At 40.3% G+C, this 20,104-nt stretch overlaps 1 protein-coding gene across 1 annotated transcript; it reads right to left on the reverse strand.

Annotated features, from left to right (window-relative positions):
* Positions 1-270: 270 nt before the first annotated feature.
* Positions 271-18,675, reverse strand: tspan17 (tetraspanin 17). Its single transcript, XM_030397024.1, has 8 exons — positions 18,008-18,675; positions 9,301-9,351; positions 6,766-6,912; positions 5,755-5,925; positions 5,138-5,263; positions 4,507-4,554; positions 2,474-2,590; positions 271-2,212 (listed from the first exon to the last, which is right to left on the reverse strand). Exons 1-8 carry the CDS (start codon positions 18,092-18,094, stop codon positions 2,147-2,149), a joined length of 813 nt encoding a protein of 270 aa, XP_030252884.1. The 5' UTR covers positions 18,095-18,675; the 3' UTR covers positions 271-2,146.
* Positions 18,676-20,104: the final 1,429 nt, after the last annotated feature.

Raw genomic sequence — 20,104 nt, forward strand, 5'->3', positions numbered from 1 at the left:
TAATATAATATTATATATATATATATATATATATATATATATATATATATGTTTGTTTTTGTGTGTGTGTGTGTGTCCCACCCAAATTTCTGCCAGTGCTTTGCGTCTGAATGATATTGCTACAACCAGAAACATATGCGCTTAAATGCAGACAGAAACGTACATTATCATCAGGGGAATCCAGTCATATCAGACACTACATTCTGTGAGCATCAGGGACAAGATGAAAAGCTTCATAGGAAACTTAGAATGTCATGTTTTTTATATATATATATATATATATATATATAACAAACAAAGGGCGACATAAGCTGAGTGCAAAGTGTAAACTTGAGAAAGAACAAATATCAAATATTCCCTCAGCAAACTGTTCGACTCATGTGAGACTTGTTAGCTCGGTTACTGTACTACATATCAATGATCTAGTTAAAGTTAAAGCAGCATTCATGTTATGTTGAGGCTAATATCAAAAAGTAACAGCATGTATTTACTATTCTATTTAAAAAACAGTCCAAACAAAAGACACAACATTGATTTAAAGATAAAAGCGATAACTGTTACATTTTTAATTTCTTGTTTGATTTCTCTTTTCAACTGGCAAATCCCACATAAAAAGGGACAATATATTCACATTTTGGCTGTCTAGAAATGCTGTTTGTTATTCCTGGCATTCCTAACAATATCAGAATCACAGCCAGACAAAACCTTGGCAATTAGCTTGTGGCCAGCTGATATCATTTGGTCTCCATTAGGACTGTGAACAACATCAACAGTGAGAGGCTGTTAGCAGTTGACTGATGGGTCAGAGGTAAAAATAGGTGCCTGGTGAAGTCGAACAAAGAATCCCAGAATAGAAATCTGTGTCTATTGTTGGACAGGAAATAAAAGCATGAATAAAAGGACATCTTTAAAAACAGACAAATATTCTTATTTTGCTATGCAGAAGACAAAATATAAGACAAATGTGGTAACATAGGTCAAGTATAAAAGGCCCCAAACCAGCAATCCCATGTGCCTGAGGGATGCTCAGAGATAAACAAAATCTCAACTATCATTAAACCCTTTTCCGTGTGTAGCATATTCCCACAATCCTAAACCCACCATGCCGCTCCATATGATACAATACAATATCCTTCAATAAATCAACAGATAATACAATCACTGCAGGGCAAACAGGGCGACTTTTGAGGAAATGTCAGTGTTTTCTGCATCAAGTTAGTGTATCTAACTTCAACAGACATGGATGGAGAATAAAAACATAGATATGCTTTTATAATCGGCGGCAGAAAAATCTATTTTTGGCCAGGCCCTGAGGTATTGCGGGGCGGGGTGCAGATATTACAGAACAGGAAGGAGACAAATGTGTCACAGGAAATTAATGGCACTTTTTTTTTAACATTTCGAGTTAGAATTTAAATCTCCTCACATGAGTTGAAGTTGCAAACTTGTCCGGCCAGTGTTCAGAGTTTTTTCAGTGGTCATAAAAGGTCATGATGGAGAAACATGACAATGCAGAGGAATCTGTGTAGTTACTGGCCAGCTGGCCATCCACCCACAATCCCCCACAGCAGGAAGTGGGGACACGCATGTTGAAAATGGGCTGTTTTTAGGAGGAGATGTTCAACCCTTCACTGGGTGGAAAGAGGCTCTGTGACAATGTCATGCTTAACCTAAGAATTGAGACTTATTGTCCCTTTTCATTTGTTTTTTTGTTGTCGTCTCTTACTTTCATCCATGGCTTCCAATCCCCCAGTTGACAGAAGTCCTTGTGCAACTGCGCCCCATAAATACACGTGTCCACAGAACAAAATCAGAAGAAACAGAAAAACAAAAAGTAGTAGGCAGGACCGTCCTCTTTATATTTGGGTTAAAAATCCCAGCTGAGTGGTAAACGAAGTGTTGACTGTTTGGTTTGTGTGGGATATTCTTCCATCCCTTCAAGTGTCACTGACGAACAGGGAAGTAAACTCTTTGTGTTTTGCACGTGTACAAGTGTGGGAGTGTATATGTGCTGCTTAGCTCAGTGGCAAAGGAGACAAGAATCGAATGTCCTTGGCTCTCTGCCCTCAGCTGGACGGGACTGTTTGTGTGCTGTGTCGCCCTGGTTGGGCCTGAGGGGTGGGGCTTCCTCGCTTCACAGCTCCTGTCACCAGTTGGCTTTGACAGCTTTGACATCACTCACCAGGTTTTGTGCGAGGCAGATACCAAAAATCTGAAGAGGACACGCAAGACATGAAGTCAAGAGAGGCTTACCGAGGATGAGAATACGGAATACAAAATGTTAGTGTTAAAAAAAAATGAAAGAGAAGACGGCTGTGATTGCAGAGGTTTGCTTGAGGATACCGGTTGCCACCACTAGATGGCGGTGATGATACAAACTCAAGAGCCAAGCCATATTGTTCAGTGAAGATAAAAACCTCATTTTAAATGCACATGGTTTGCTTATGTAAATAGTCTACAGACAAAGACTCACCTGTAAAAGTGCAATGCCAACAAAGATTCCAGCTACAATGATCAAGTTGTCCTGAAGCCACTTCTCAAACTGTCCCACACAGCCCTTGGTATAGATGTATTTCTGCCGGTCCAGCTCCTTTTTAAAAACAAGAACAGATGAGAAGTAAATAAGTGAATCATCTGTTTTTTTCCATTCTAAGAGAGGGCACTGGCATTCTTCATGATAAACAAACACCTTTACTCTGTCCTATGACTAATGAGGGACTTAACAAAAAACACAGAGAGCATTTTGACTCCTTCGCTGCTGAGCAGAGAATAAGGAGTGAGTGAGAGCTGAGTCACTCTTCGATTACAACGTGTCAATGTCTGGACATCATGGAGAATATCAAGGTAGTGTATTGAGAGGACCCTGTGAGGACTGAACAAACAGGCAGAAGCTGTTTCCTGTTACTGGGCAGATGGCTGTTTGTGTTGTCGGATTCAGCTGCTGATGTGTGCTCGGAAAAGGTCTGATTTAGAGCTGCAAAGACACTAGAAAGGGTGTGAACAGGACTCTTTACAATGCTCTCTTTGTTACTCTAAAAGACAAGTCAACTAGGCGAACCCTTTGTTCTCTTGCAAAACCTGAAAGCTTGCTTTCAACCAATGGGAGGTACAGGGAGCCCCCTTGGCAGCCAATAAAATAGCAGGAAACACTATGTTGTTCTGACTGTGAACTTCCTCTGAAGCTATTTCAGCCCTCTGCCTTTGTTGTGCTGCTGTCCTCCTCATGTCTCCTGCTCTTCCCCTGTCACAGCCAGCACTCCATAAACAAGCTGTGCGGCAAACTTTCCACACATTACTGATAGTTTTAGCGAAATGTCAATGACCATGGCATTAGCAGAAGTGCACATAGAGAAAATGAATTCATACCGACTCAGTTGCAGGTGGTTCACTGTATTGCAGTGCGCCTAGCAACAGCAATCTGTCTGACTGCAGTGCAGTGAGTTGTAACCACCACACCCACACACAGAGGGAAAGGGAACGGACTGGCATAACCCACTGAGTCGCCAATTACAGAGTGTAGTAAGGCTGCTCTCTAGGCTATAACTGGAGCCTAATTATCCCTGTTAGAAGAACAATCTGTTATTAAGGCACGAAGCTCGCAGAGGAGACTGTGTGCTATTTAACCCTTTATGTTCTCCGTGTTTGCTGGGTTTACGGACTGCTTTAAAAGAGGAACATTTTCCACATCCTTTACCTAGAAAGTTTAGATTCTATAAAATCTAAATTTTATTGGTTCCATTTAAAGTTATTTCACCCATTACTCCATTTTACTGGGGGGTTGAGAGACACAATCTAGACCAATACAAATTAACCTGACAGCCACTCCACCTTCAACATCTGCTTAGATCCTTTCAATCACACAGATTTGCAGCCTGTCAATCAACTAGCCCTCAGGAGTAATTCCACTCAGCAGCTTTACGTAATTTTAGCCAGAAAGGCTGGCATGGGCTGCCAATCAAGCTCCACTACTGCCAGTGACTGTATTGTGAAAGAGAACCGGTTCTGTTCACTGTTATAATTGTACTAGGCCTTGTAGATTCAATTGAAAAACATTACAAAAAACATAAAATTAATTTTCAGAGAACTGGGTCATGAAAAGAGAACTGGATAATGACGTTTAACTAACAATGATGTAAGTGTTATTTAGTTCTTAAAATAAGTGTCAAATAGCTCTATATTACAACAGTAATCACCATCATAGTGTTTCGTCAGTAACCCATATATATCCTCCTCCTGCTCATGCAGTAAAAGAGAAATAAAAATGCTCTGGTATCCCTGCACACTTTAACCAATCAGGACAGAGATCATTGCTGCTGGTGAAGGCTTATACTACCAAACAGGCCAAACAATGACAAAAGGTTGACGGAAATAAAGAGGCAAAGAGAGATGCCTCAACAAAATGGTGCAATTGTGGTAGCATCAAACGACAACAAAGCTTACAGCAGCTTTGAGTATATTGAAAGCTATAGAGACGTGCAGAGGTGGTAGAGATCTAGAAATACAAACCCCTTGAAGCCGAACATCATAACCACACTGCGTGTTGATAACATCCTCCTGCAAAGAAAACAAAGGGTGACTCTTTAAATCTGAAAGGGGGGGAAAAAAATTAAGCAGTGATTGCTATACAGAGTAACTTTACAAGTTATTGATTAAAAATGGGCCAACTGAGTCTTGCACCAGAAAAATAGCACTGCAAGATATAGTAGATGTTGTATTTTGACTTTAAAAAGCCAAATATTCTTTAGCACTCCATCTTTCAATTACTTTCTAAATCAATTCTACAATCTATACAGTAATTTCAAAACTAGTTTAGGGCTGCAACCAATAAATGTCTGTAAAATGTCAGAAAACAACAATTACTATTTCTAAGGTGATCTTTAAATAGCTCAGTGTGACCAACAGTCCCAAACCAAAAATACTTTAAATATACAGACATATTTGCCATTGAAATGCATCAAATCCTCACATTTGGGAAGCCAACCAATATTTTGCATTTTTCAATACTCAATGTATTATTCAATTACTAAATTAACTGCCAATCAATTTTCTGTTTATCGACTACGCGTTATAATTCTGCACTGGAGAATCTGCATGATTAATGATTAATTGTATGCATTATTATCACTTAATGACTCACTGCCGGGTCTTTGACACAGCAGGAGAAGGGGACTCCACAGCGCTCTCTGCTGGGGTTCAGCTCAGTGCAGTTGAAGTAGATGTTCAGGTTCCAGTCGTCGGGCCCGTGAGCTCCACAGCATGACCACTGAGACAGCAGTGACAACGGGCAGAGATTAGACAGTCAACTCTGGTTAAACAGACAGATTTATTTTCTCTGATCTGGTCTTGAAACAACTCTTTAGAGCCTGGCTCAGGTCAGCCTGGGTGGGCAGCCAGCTTACCGTGATGGGTTAGTGAGTACAGATAGTGCGACACAAATAGCGAGACAACAGCGGATCTAATCGCCTTTACAGTATGTTGTGACTGAGCCCAGCGTTTACACACAGGAGCCAATTATCTAAACTGTTTCATTCACATAATTGGATAATCATTTGAAGGAAATATAATTTATTCCACAACTGCAGTGGCTAACTCATTCTCCTCCCTGCCCAGAACTGAGCTGACTCAAGATCGGTGTTGAAACTCATATAAACATTTCTAGACAACGGAGTGCCTTCCTCTAGCAAAGAAATACGAACTTTACCAGGAAGTTTATCGTAACTGACAAACAAGTTCAGTGAGAACAAGTTGACTCACATATTCCTGGGCAAAGTCAATGAGATTCTGCAAGTCGATGTCATCGCGGTATGCCTTAACATTATTGTTGATGAAAAAGTTGAGCTGGTCTTTAATCCAGTCCTTGAAGACAAAGGCGAGGATCCCTGCAGTCAGCTCCAAGAAGAAGATCAAACCCAGGAACACAGAAAACTGGAAAAGCACAAGAAACACACACGAGAGTAAACACACAAACAGAACACAATAAATCTGTCACTTCAATCGAGGAATCTGGGTGCGGCCTTTAAAAAGGATCAGAACACTTAAAACATTTTTCTTCTCATTTCTCACGTAAAAGAAATAGGGACAACCGCTTTGATGTAAGCCTGCAAGTCCCTGTGCAGGAATGGTTGTTAGGCCTGTCTTGATGTGCTGAGTGCGAACGTGGCAACAAAAAGCTGCAGTCCCAGGAGTCCCGTTATATCCATGCTTTACAGTAAATGTAGGGAGAGCGCAGACTGGGCGAACGATAAATGCACAAAAGCCACATTAGCTTCTCACTCTGACGCCTGACTTACTGCTGCTAATGGACATCGGCTGGAGTTAATAGCTACTCAGAATCGCAGCCAGCAACAACCAAGCAAGTTTGTCTCCATCAGTCACATGTTTTTATCAATACAGATGAAACCCACCTAAATTTCCCAAACTGGTGCCATCATGGCTTTGGGCTTTAGAGGAAATTCTATAGATAATAAATTTGCAGATCAAATACAAAGAAAGAAGTCCAAATAAAAAGGAAAAAAATATTTGACACATGGATAAAAATGTTTTGCTGGCTTATTAATCACGGATCAGTTTTTCTGATTATTACTTTCTGATGAGATAACACATTCATGCCATGCAACCGCCCATAGCATTTGGCATGGGTGAGTCACCCGAGTCCAGTGACGCCTGCTGCACTTACAGCCTCGGCTCTGGTGTGAAGTGCAGAACTAAGGGGGTGTGAAATGTTTGAAAAACTGTCTTCACTTTAACACCCGTGAGCTGGCTTACAAATTTAAGCAGGAAGGTGTTCTCTCTGAGTGCTCCGATGCAGCCAGCAAAGCCCAGGATGAACATGACCCCTCCGACGACGATGAAGAGCCACACAGGGTCGAAGCCCCCTAGGTCTGTGATGGATGACAGATTGGACAGCACGCCCTGAGGGAAAAGAAGAAAGACGAAAGAGAGCGGTTAAAATCCTGCCTGTAATACTTCCAAAATCAATCCTTCCTATCTCTATTACAAGGTCCAGGTAAAATGTTCTCACTCTACAGAAACACAGCTAATCTTGAACAGAGGTTGTGATGTGAAAGAGAAGTAGTAGGAATTCGACTAATGACAAATTAAAGAGGCCAACTGGGGTTGCCAGCCCTGTTCAGAGATGAAGAAGTACAGCAGAAAAAATCTAATAAAAAGGCAATACTGAAAACTGATTTAGAATGGTATTGATCAATTGTGTTGCTTTCCAAATAATTTAACAAAACCCCTTAATGTGTTTTGGAACAATTTTTTGCTCTCTTAGCAGATTTCCGTCCAGCCTATGGAACAGCTAACTTTCATCAGAAGAGGCACAGTTCAGTAAACATTCACAGACATCTGTCCTTCCTCTCTGCATATCCTTCCCCCACAGCCCCGAGGCCACAGTGTGTCCAACTTATTTTCCTTTCACTCTCTATTCTGCATCATGCCTCACACTGACAAATGTCTCTACCAGAAATAACACCTTTACGCCAAAGGGTGGGCTCGCTGTAACATGTCACAATGTCACACATGACAAGGTGTTGTACTTTGTGAACACAAAAACCTGTTCAAGTATATCCTGTATTCTGGTTCATGTATTATCTTTCTGTTTATGTCACTGTGTTGAAAGGTCAACATGCTGACAAACATCGCCACCAGCATCACCATCTGTAAACTACTCTCAGATCTGACTTCCTGTTTGCTCGTCACATCTAGTGCACATGTCAAACACTTGCAGTTAAAGCCTGCAAAGCTGAAATCTCATGCTGCTTATGTTAAGCTCCCACTGCACTGAGCAAAGGGACATCTACAGTATGAAGGTGCATTCTTGTGTGGCAATGGTGGCACTGGTGCAGATTTGAAGTGCCGTCATTTGAATTCAAGCACGAGGCCCTGAAACAGTAAACCAGTCTGGCTGTGTGCAGGAGGCTAGAAACTAATCATCTCAGCCACAAAGACCCCAACTCACCATTATGCCTTTACAGTCTGGCTATTCATCATTTGGTCTAATCCCTTTAAATTATTCACACTGTTCCACCAAGGTACTCCGGTGCAGGCCTATTTGCACAGAGTTCATGGCCAGACGTTACTAATCGGTACATGCTTCCATGCTGGTGCAGCATTTACTGAACTGACTGGTACAACTTTGAGATAATTAATGAACAAATTGACTGTTAACTAGATTGGAATGAGAGGCTGTGATCCACTGTACCTGAGAGGTTAATGGCAGCACCTGACCTTTGTAGCCAGTAAATTGTGGAAAATAAACAGTAGTCAGTTTCCGTGCAAACTTGACGTGTTCATTTTGTGATGGATGAAGACGTGAATGTGCCCATTTCAAGACTCTGATAAACTCTAATAGAAAAAACATACAGCTCAACAAAATATTATGCGGCATCAACTCCTATTATTTTGAACTACTTTTTTTTGTCATGAGTACTTTCAAGTGACTATTACACAGCAAAAAAGTGCCTGATTTTTATTTACTTCAATTTTTCTAAGCTTTTACACCACAAATAAAGGCATCAACAAATCATGTTCTGCATAACAGACATTACGTCATGACACATTACAACGGTAGACCTGTTCATTAACATCCCCCTGTGTTTTATGACAAAGGACACAAAAACAAGATTGCTGTCTGCAGAGACTGCTATTATGTGGGATTTGCACACAGGAAATTGAAGCAGATCCACCTATTCTCTGCTAAGTTTAGTCACCCTGGTGTTTTAACGTACTAATACATCTTAACAGACTGGAATGAACTAGAACCGCGGGACAGCAAGCTGAGATGAGCCTGATGACTTTTCTCTACCTGTCTGCGAGCTAGTCAGTGCCGCAGTACAATTCCGAGACCCCTCGGAGCTCTGCAAGCTGCTGCCATTTTGTCGCCAGTTCCTGTCTTGCTTGGTCTACAGTAAGTATAATTTATTTGAATGCAATCATATACCTGCGTTGCAATTTCTAATTGCATTTATTTGTCACTTCCTTTCTGTATAAATTCCTTTTATATCACATTTAAGCTGCAGCAACATATATCCTGAGACTAAGAAATGCTTACTATTATCAGGTAGTATGCTTTCAGTGCTAAGTATTAGAGGGATGGTGTCTTTATTCCCCCCCACCACTTCCCTCAACATTTCTGTTTTCATCTAAACCCTCTCTTGCAAATTGGACTTCCAGCTTATTCCCTCCGGAATGTGGGAAAGAACTTTAGCTATGCTGTTGAGGCAATCGGGTTGTACTAAGATAATGTGTATTTGTACTTCCACAGTGTGTGTTTTGTGCGCATGTGTTTATGCTTACCTTCTCCGCCCATGCCCACAGGCCTATGCCCAAGAATGCTGCTCCTAGTAACTGTAAAACAAAGCAGAGAGAAGAAGCTTCACAGTCAGACAGAGAACAAACATGAGCTGATGAAGTTAAACATCCAAGACTTTCTAAACATAAATCAAAGATAAGATTTAAAAACAAACATTTCCCAGTATCGTGACATTAATAGAAGTTTAACATGCAACAACTTGCATCAGGACTGTGTGGGTGGATCGCATGTGATTTATTGTAGTATCTCCCTGGCAACATCCGCAAACAACCCAACAACTGTCTTTAATGATTCTCATAATGTTAAAACATGGATTGATCCACACTGATCCATGACATCACCTTTTCTCTACACAACCTCAACCGCATCAAATATGTCAGATGTACGCAGTCAAAACCCAAATACAGAAATCTCCAATAACAACACAACTACAATTAACAGATTTCAACATAGGTTTTATCTGTACTAATCCAGACAGATGGACCTGTATGGATCTGAGCACCAAACTTTTCTTCATTAAAAATCACAGCATAATAAACAATAAATTGCAATAACTGTCGATAGTTGAAAAAAAGTAAAGTTACAAGGACTTAGCAGTACAGGGCGCAACAAGATGCAAATAAAATCCCACTGCACGCTAACCAGCTAACATAGGGTAATATTTGTGGGGCAACTGTTTACATATATCGTTGGTGTTTAAAAAACATTTTGCCTGTAAAAATATCTTTTAACAAATAGACCTTCTAAACTAATGAAGATGTTCAGATTTGTGCACTTGACAGATTTGTGGTCGCTAAACAGTTGCACCCTAGAGCCCTGTAGATGGTATGTAAAAGTGACTGAGGTGGGCAAGCACTGCGCACCGTGTCTTATTTAAGTAAGATGTTACAGGGCATCTCTGTGACAACCAGTATTAGTCTTAAACAGGCAGGTGTGCTTTCATGTAGAACCCCAAGCACTTATAGAAGGAACCTATTTGAGAAAATTGGCTTTTAGAGCCTTTAAAACAAACTGAATTCAGAGAAGATGCCTTTTAACTTGCTGTGGACAGAGTGAATCATTACATCTGCAGGTTACAGCAGGTTAGAGTCATTGCAGTGGGCCACTTACGAGGCTGGAGGGTGTGATATCCTCAGAGTTAAGGAAAATCCCTCTGGTATTAGCCTCCTATCTCATGAAGCTTGAATGTAGGGCTTAGAGTTTAGAATATACCAAAAAAAAAAAGGAGAACTGGGTGACTGCTGGGGACAACCCCGAGAAAACACAAAAATAAACAAAACATTATTAAGCCTTCAGGATTATATTATTCAGGCTGCATTTCAGTACAAATCGCACATTTCTGGCCAGTGTGGTGTTGCTCATATAATGTTATTGTCTCATCAACTGCTTAGCTGCCACAAGATCATTCCTAAGAGATTTGGGACAGTAATCAACTTAACTGAGACACACTATAATGTCAGAGCCTGAAATATAATAGCTCCATTGAAATTCAGATACATTTTTTTCTTGGGAAGCTGATTAAATCTGGCAAAGCAGGTAAACTGATGGCAATTCTTCAGCACACATAACAAGACCAACATCGTGACAGTGTGCCAAAACAAACAAACAACAGCGTTGGCCCGGTGGTTACATAAGGTTTTAGTGAAGGGTGCGGTGGTGGCTTCAGCTGGAAAGAGACACGCGATAAGAGTCCAGTTAAGCCGGTGGAGATCAGGTAGAGGAGATTAGACTGACAGTGGGAGTATTAAACCATTTACTCTCTGAATCTCAATAATCCACACAGATTGATAAAAGTGAAAATGTGAAAGAGAAAACAACTCAATTTACAGCATTGAAACTACTATTACATAACTCCATCTAAAGTTTAATTAATGGTTATGTATTTACATTCTTTTGGATAAATCACAGTTCATTTTTAAATTTTGGCAATATTCTCTGATTCTTAAATGTAAAAATTTGAATTTGGATATTATTTATGCAATTGTCTTTTTGAACAAAAACAGCAAGTAATTCATTTTAACTGTGGTTTCCCAAATAGGTGCCTGCGGGTGCCTGCAGTGACCATATGAGTCGCCCTGGGGGCAACTAAAACATAGATTGTCTCCAAATACATGTAATCTATTAAATGCATGAAGCAGTATTTCCCACACATACACTTTACTTGTTTGGCAACTGTCTTTAGCATATTATATTTTTCTTTTTTTATTCTGTGCAAGAGAAGAACGCCATCTGTGTTCGATTAATTTGGGGTAAATTTAAAAAAGGAAAAAACAACTTCAGTCTATCAACGAACAACTTTTGTTGGACAATAAGTTGTTTCTGAAATAATCACAATAAACTTACTAATGAAGTACTCTGCAAAATAACTTTGACAACATGATGGTTCAAGCTGGACTGGTGCTCTACAGAATTAAATCCAATTTGCATAACTACTTCATGAAAATCAACAGCATGTCTACAGTATCCAGAACAAACAGTTCAGTGCACTTAATAGTTTTATTTGAATATATAAAAAAGAAACTACATCTGGACGTCACTGCATCGCCAATAACTAATCCTTGTTGGACAACACAAGGCCTACGTTAAATAACAGGGTGCGACTCTTTGGCCACAATTCTGACTTTTACTCCTTTTTACTTCAGGTTTTTGAGCTTTCTCAGGACACAGCCCATGAAGGAGTGTCACTGAGAGAACCTGAGGGCTAAAATAAACCAGTCTTCTTTAAAAGTGAGACGATGCAACTGCACAGAGCCCCAAATTAATGTAGCATTAATGCGACCTATAGAATTTCAAATCCCCAGGTGTCATAAACAGGAAGTTCACTTCAATCCATCTTGGCTTGAATTATGAACACTTGTAAGGATTTGATTCCCTATCTGCTGCGTCCCACCTGAAATATTACATGAATGCTGCTTATTGCAGCCTAAATAGAAAAGAAGATTAGAATTATCTAAAGGAAGTCATTTTCTACTAAATGCCTGCCCACTGACTCATATGAGTTTCTTACGGTCTCATTTCCATGGATGATATTGTGCACAAAAGTGTGTATTTCCTGTATCTGTATTGCTACACTTGAGAAACATTACAATTGTCACTATTAGCCAGAGATGATTAGGAATAGCTTGGATTTGAGTGGGAACATTGCAAGAATCTAGTTCTGCTTTAAAGTGCTTCAAGAAGTATCCATATATTGTTGGGAAAGCAGACATCTCTGGTTACACCATATGTACAGATATGCCAGTGCAGCATCCATACTGTATGTGTCAATGTGTAATTATGCAGCATTCCATCTAAATTATAGCCACTTAAAATAAATATACAACTTCTGGTTAATTGCTCACGAATCATCAATTACAGAATACCCTGGTGGTTCAGAATGGACACATCCCTTCCCGTCCCCTTCTACTTCCCATCTCTCAGGTTTCCTCGACCGTGAAATATCCGACATAGCAGAAAGAAAAAAGAACATTGGGCTCTTCACTCGGGTGCTTCTAAAATAAAACATGCGCCAGACACAAGGAAAGTTTTTCTGTTATATGGACAATTTTGTTATTATTTCCAGTCAAAAATACTTAAATCCACGTCAAGTTGCCCCCGCCACAGCTTAAAGCGACCTTGAAGGCAGCAGTAAATGAGACAGCTATGAGGTATCCATGCCTGGTATCCTGTCTTTTGGCTCAACATTCCTTTGACCTTTTCTGAACCTTTTTTATAGTCAGTGAATACTTCCATTAACCGTTGTCATAAAATATACAATAACTAAGGACTTTTTTGAGGAGAGGACAGACTGCTGATCAACACCTAAAACATGCAAGCTTGGGAGTCTTTTCTGTACCCGTATTATGTGCCTTTTTAAAGCCCTGTTTCCAAACCAAACTTCCTCTCATGGGACAATAAGGTTTTGATTGAAGTGAATTTGACTGAATAAGTACATTGAAACTGGAGTGAACCTGCCTTTGTGTTGTGCTTGCGATATTTCCTTTTATCTGACTTTTCCCACAGTGTAATGTTGGCAGTCAGAGTCAAATTCAGATCAGTCGGTGGCATTGAAACACACTACCTGTGTTTAACTCTGTCAATGCGGCCTGGAACAAAAATGTTGCCCTGATAGTGGTTGCCTTTTACTGAGCAGTAGATACAAACTAAGTGGAAACTAATCATAAGTAGAATTGTGACGTACAGTTGATTAATCATTTGAGAGAAACATTTGTTGCAAACTATTCTGATAATAGCCATTGTTCAAGAAAACTGTCATACATTTGCTGGTAAAAGCTTCTTCAATGTAATGATCTGTTGCTTTACTTTATCATTTATAATAGTAAATTAAGGGTACTGGACTGTTGGTTGGACAAAAGATTTGGACATTTTATAGATTAAACAATCAATTGATAAATTGTGAATCTAACTGGCAGAGAGATTGATAATGAGAAATGGTTTGTTCCAACCCAGAACGTAAGATGTGAACTCCAGAATAATAAACAACAGAGCCAAGAAAACCACATCACTGTGTTCTTGTTCTTGTTTAGTTTATACCTCATTGCTTGAGGTTTGTTTCAAGATGTTTCAAAAGGCCCTTTTGATTTGCTTCCTTGAGTCTCTAGCAAGCAATTTCTTTGCCTTTCTTCTGTACATAATTTATCATTATATCAGATCCCTTTGTCTTCATCATTGTACCTCTATGTTCTATCACTGTGCAAGTAAACACAAAGTCTGGAGCTAGGCCTAGTTGTCCTTGTCATTGCCTCATTATTCAAATCAGGCTGCTCAGGTTATTTCTCTGTCAAGGGCAGTGGTGAGATGTGTGTGTCCCAGAGCGAGGGGATCCTCTCCATGTGGACAGAGAGATTATCAACACTTGAGAAGAGATGCCTCCCTAAGCCAGCTGATCCCCTTAACCTCAACTAACCAGTAGACAAACCAAGCTACACGCTGCCCAGACACACACATACACACAAATGCGCAGGGTATAGACTAACTTAAGAGTGATTGACCTTTCAGTGACTCCCCTAAGAAGCTGAATGTTTAATGTGGCTGGCCGTGTGAACGCAGCCATTTGTGATGATATGATATCAGCAGCACAGCGAGCAGCTTGTGTGATTCTGCAGCACAGAAACACTTCCCCCTCGAATTCCGCATTCACACTCTACACTTGATACTGCAAAAATCAGTGTATCTCTTTGGCTGATGAATTACAACAGCATGCAACTAAAACAAGTATCAGGGTCCAAATTCATCTGACTGGAGTGGAAACAAACCCTGGAGGCTGAGGCTATTATCAGGATGAGGTTAGGTCCTGTGCAAAGTTACCATCTTGTATCTAGATATATCCAGATAATGTGGAGACCAAGCTGAGACCGACTGCAGTTGACACAGTATCAGAACAGAAATCAGAACCAATACGAAAAGAAATATCCCCCATTGAGTGGTCTTTGCCTCTCTGTTTACATTTGATTTTATCTTTAACAAACGGCAAATGGCACTTAACAGTCAAACATATGTCCTCAGATATAAGACTAGAAGACAGGAAAATGGTTATTTGACATCAACTCCGTTGAAGAGAGTTTGTCCTGCTATACACTAGACGTTAGGACAACATAAATCATGTGATTATTGCTATAGCGGTTATTGTGACACATATTTCAATTGCGATATGGTAGGATTCATAATTAGTACTACAGATGTGGGCTCGAGTCATGTCACTATTTTGATGACTTGAAACTTGACTTGACATAAAAAAGTAGGATCTTAGACTCAACTTAGACTTGGTTAGTTGTGACTCGGCTTGACTTGGGACATCATGACTAATAACTCAGTATTTCTCTGTTTAAAGGCGATGGGGAGGGAATCTTTTTTGACTGAGAAGAAGTGAAGAAAGCTTTTTGAAAAAGTTCAATTTATGAATATAAATCCAACCTGTTCATTTATTGAACAGGTTTCACCTTGGAAACAAATATATTTTTGGGGGGAAAAGTCTCTTGACTTGCTCAAGAAAAAAATTACTTGGATCTTACTTTAGACTTGGACTAGCTGACTTGAGTCACACGTTTGATTAGTCTGAATGACCATTTTTGCATCATAATTTCCATGTTCAGCGAAAGTGAAACTATTCAAATTATGATGATGTGACATTTGCTGGGGTTTGAACCAGACAAACATGTTTTATTTCTTCAGGAGAAGACGACTTGGAGCAAGCAATTACTTTCATAATCGTTTAACCTGACAATTATCTTGTCAGTTAATGACTGTTGAAAAACTGTACAAATATTGCCCCATTTAATCTGAATAACAGATCAAAAATCGATGACATTCCAACAAGCATCTCACTTAACAAATTAAAACATTTATATTTAAAAAGCTGAAACCAGCGAACATTTTGCTTGGGTTAGGGTTAGATTTTGGGCAACAAATCGGCTTAAATCATACATTTTTGTATCGACAGATCAATAAATTCATCCCATTATTTCAGCTCTACTATACACACAGGGAACAATGTACGATGATTTCCTCCAATGTAATCAGAGATGCATGAATACAGTATGTGGCAACATGAATCCTACAGTACTTATATGCCTCGACTGATGCATTCACACCTGGTTCTTTACTGGTTATATTTTCTCCACCTGTGATGTGATCTCGTAACCCCCCATTTTTAGTGCCACGTGTGAACAGACACTCAGAGCTGTAGCTGGCTAATAACACACAGCCTTCATCCAACCAACTCAGCAACTTGGTTACAGCTTAACAAGCTCTTAATTACTGCATGCAGTGCTTCCAAACATCTCAGCAGCTCAGGCAGAAAATATGATTAATTAAGTGGATGTGAGGAATGCTTCCATTGTTAGGACTAGAGAAAGTGTGTTGTTCTCTCGGGTGAGATTGTCTGGCTGTCGGCAGTGAGCTCAGGCACTGGAAGAATTCACAGCAGAAGAGAAGGCTCCAGGTTTTATTGCTCCATTTTGTTCCCAATATTTAGGGCCTTACAAGCGTTCTGTCTCAATTTGGGCAGCATTCTCAAGCCTGACAAGATCACTATAGGAGAGACAAATGGGTTGATTTGTGGAGAATAAACCCCCATCTCTCTCTATTTCGGCAATGCACTGGCTTGTCTGTCAAATCCAGTTTTGCAGCACACAGACAAGAGGAGAACATCTTCTAGTGATTATTAACGGAAACAGCCAGCGAGCTGGAACTTGTTCCATGGTTTCACAAAGCACTAAGACACAGGACTGTTAGCTTGGCCTGAGTGTCAAATGGTCTGAAAGAACACAAGATGAATCAGACACAACACTATAGCCCTATGACTCAATATTTCCTAGTTGACTGCGCAGTGCAAATGAATTACAGAGTGCGTTTCATTTGTGAGGCCAATTGTAAAATGTATTTGAGCATTGTATTTCTTCTTCTTTGGTTTGTGGCAGTTCATATCACCCTCAGCTTCACCTAAAAGATGACAGAGTGTAATACTCCTACATTTCAAAGAGGCGTGTTGAGGATTGAAGAGGTGGTGACAAAAGGAGGTGGAATACATGTGGATCCCATGTGCCTGACGAGTCAGACAGAACAAGCATATGAGGGGAGAAAACACAGAATCACACCCAATCCTCCCCCCTGCCAGTCTTTGTTACCACCGTCCCTCTTTGTGCGTTTGTGGGTGTGTGAGTGAGAGAAACAATGCTGTCCTGCAGAGCCCGAGCACTATAGTGGTGGTGGGGGTGAAAAGAGTGCTTGAAAAGAGTAGGGCTGGGTGGTATTCAGGCCTGTGTGGCCTTTTGCTTCCAACAGTGTGTGGGAAGACCTTCTGGGGCACACAGACACGCCATTCCTTCACCCACAGACTACATTATACTAGACCAGCCGCACAGAGGCAATGCAGACGGGTGAGGAGGGAGGGGTGGCGCATAATGAACAGAGAAACTTTTCAGACCGAGTACGGATAAAGACTCGGGGGGTTGTTGTAAGGGAGATGTGGGCTCACTTGACACTGGCCTAACAATACAGATGAGACTGCCATTTCTCAAACTCAAAACACAATGGTACCAATCCTCACTGCTAAGGCAGGGAAAGTAACATCAGCCACACTTATTATCTTCACCAGCTGCGCTTAGTCCAACCATCATCAGAGGTCCCTTTACTTCTCTGGAAACTTCAGTTTCACTACTAATTAAGTATTTCAAGTGCCTGCTGGTATTTGTGATTTGCACCCACTTGTAAACAATGATTCACTTTGATACGGAGGAAAAAAATCCAGCTATCCACAAGCCAATAAGGAAAAAATACAGTTGAGAATGAGTACAGGTTTAAAAAAGTTACATTTCACATTGTTAAGTCATGACAACAATGCTTTTGCCAATTGAAAGACTTAACTACTGTTCACCTGACTGCTGTCTTGTGCCAAAAATTAACCAACAAGAAAACAAGCTAATCTGTTACATAAGTTGCAACACACACAACAACAATAAAGCTGAACAACAACAACAACAAAATGGAAAAATGCTTTTGTTATTAGCTAAACTAGCTTAACTGATCACAGAACTGAGACCTCAGGGATCAGTTAGAGCTCACCAACACCAGTGGCGCTAACGTTAAGCTAACTGCCAGAATATTTAATGAGACTTTCAAGTTAGTAACATTAGCGCTATTTTCCTCATGATACCGACAGGTAAACAATAAGAAACACTGTCGTTTACTCACCCAGAATAAAATGTTGAATCCAAATAAGAAGTATTTCACGCAGCAGCTGACTTCTGCTCCTTTTAAATGATGGTGTTTTCTGCTCATTCTTTCAGGGATAGTGGTGGCTAACTGAGGGAGCTAGGTAACACTATTAATGCTACGGCTGGTACTTCAAAAGCTTAGCCAAAGCTGCAGTTGTTGAACTACTGAAGCCAAGGTTAGCTGGCTCCATCAGACACACAACGCCGAGTTTACTCGCCGTACAGCGTTAAGTTAATCAAACACATGCGGCTAATTGACTTCCCCTCCAATTTAACTATTAGCTTGCTAGGCCAGCTAGCTCGCAACTTCCTATGGTTAGCATTAGCAGCTAACAACAACAAATCCAGCGACACTTAAGGCACAGACATTCATCTGCACTTCGGTCGATATTCAGGTTCCCTCTGGGGTCGACTCCGCGGCTCAAACCGGAGAGATGGAGGTACAAGCGGTGGCTCTCATCTACCTAATCCTCTCCTCGACTATCTGTGTTGCCGCATCGTCGCTAGAAATCTACATCCTTGTTGTTTTGTGCTGTAAAACAAGCCCCTGCTGTCAAATCAGGAAACCACTGCGCTGCCTTTCGCCCTCTTCCCCTCAAGAGCGGCCTCTTGTGTCTCCGTGAAGGTTTTCACTTTACTGAGGGTTGGACAAGCAAAATGAGAAACGGCTAAAACATCTTTATTTCACTCCTTTGAACTGAGCACAGAGAGGTTGAGTGCTGTATTACAGGTAGAGAGATGAACAGCTGCAGCAGGGATGAACACGTTTGTATTATTTATGCAAAACTCAGACAAAAATCTCAACAACAGTAAATATACATTGTTCTTAATATTGACCTCCTTAGCAATTTTCTTATATAACAATATTATAAAGCAGATTGTTTGATCTTTATATATTTGGCAGCTCAAAGGAGTAGATTTGTGGAGGGTGAACTGCCATCTGTGCAGCTGCCTGCTTTATGCCACCTTATTTGCAGTTCTACTCGCAAGCATTTCCATTTCTGAGCAGAATGAACTGTGTGATAGCTAATACCGAGACATCACCTTTTTTGTCTCAACAATGCAGCTGTGCCCCTGTCAGATAAGTTGCATTCATGGGATGTAATAAGTGAGCATTCAGGTTAGTGTGTGTGGGGGCGGGGGGGGATTGAGCTGTTTCACAACTCACATTTTGACTTGTCATTGCAGGAAAAAAAAGCACAAATGTGAGTCACCGCATTAACGATTGCACCATTACGATGAGCGAGCACACACGCAAAGTAGCAGGGAATGAATGATGCTGTCATCAGTCATTTTATTAAATACGCAAGTGCTATTCCTGCTATGACATGTGTGAATGTCTGTTCGGAATGACATTCATTCTTAATTTCACAACCATCTTTAATTTGTTTCACATATGTGGGCTATTGTTGTTTTTTCTGCTTTATTTTCTTCAGGGAAAACAGTCTCATTCACAGTGTATATAAATTATTGAGAAGAAAAGAAAGGAACAATCCTGAGAGAATCTGTTGAAATGTGTATTTTAAGGAACAGTTGCTTGAAAACAATCGGTTCAGTTTTGCTTCGTTTGAACTTCTGTCTGGAGTCCTACAGATGGCAGTCTATGAGCCTGTGATAAATGTGGCTTTGCCTTTCTTTTCCCCCCTGAGGGCTCGCTGTCAGGGACACTTCAGTCCCCTAACTATCACCACAAATATGTAGTATGTAGCATGTAGACGCGAAGCATATGCAAGACTGTAAAAACTGAAGAAACAAGTCTACAAATGCGGTGGTTGACCCGCTACATATATCAGTATTTTGGCTGATAAACAACTTTTAAGCATATTCAAAGGGAAAGCAGCATAAAAAGAGATCTGTTTGTATGGACTGCATATAAATGATATATCAGTGATAACTTGATATTATGTTGCAATTGCAGACATCGATTAAGTTTGTATTATCATAACTTTTTGTTTATAATTCTAAAAATGCACCAAATTATAATACAAACTCATACATTTGAATGGAGGGGCTGTTGAAGTGCTGTCAAGGGTTAACGACTAGATGAAATATGAATCCTCACTCTGGTGGCACT

The sequence above is a fragment of the Sparus aurata genome, chromosome 18, assembly GCF_900880675.1.
Source record: "Sparus aurata chromosome 18, fSpaAur1.1, whole genome shotgun sequence".
Classification (NCBI taxonomy): Eukaryota; Metazoa; Chordata; class Actinopteri; order Spariformes; family Sparidae; genus Sparus; species Sparus aurata.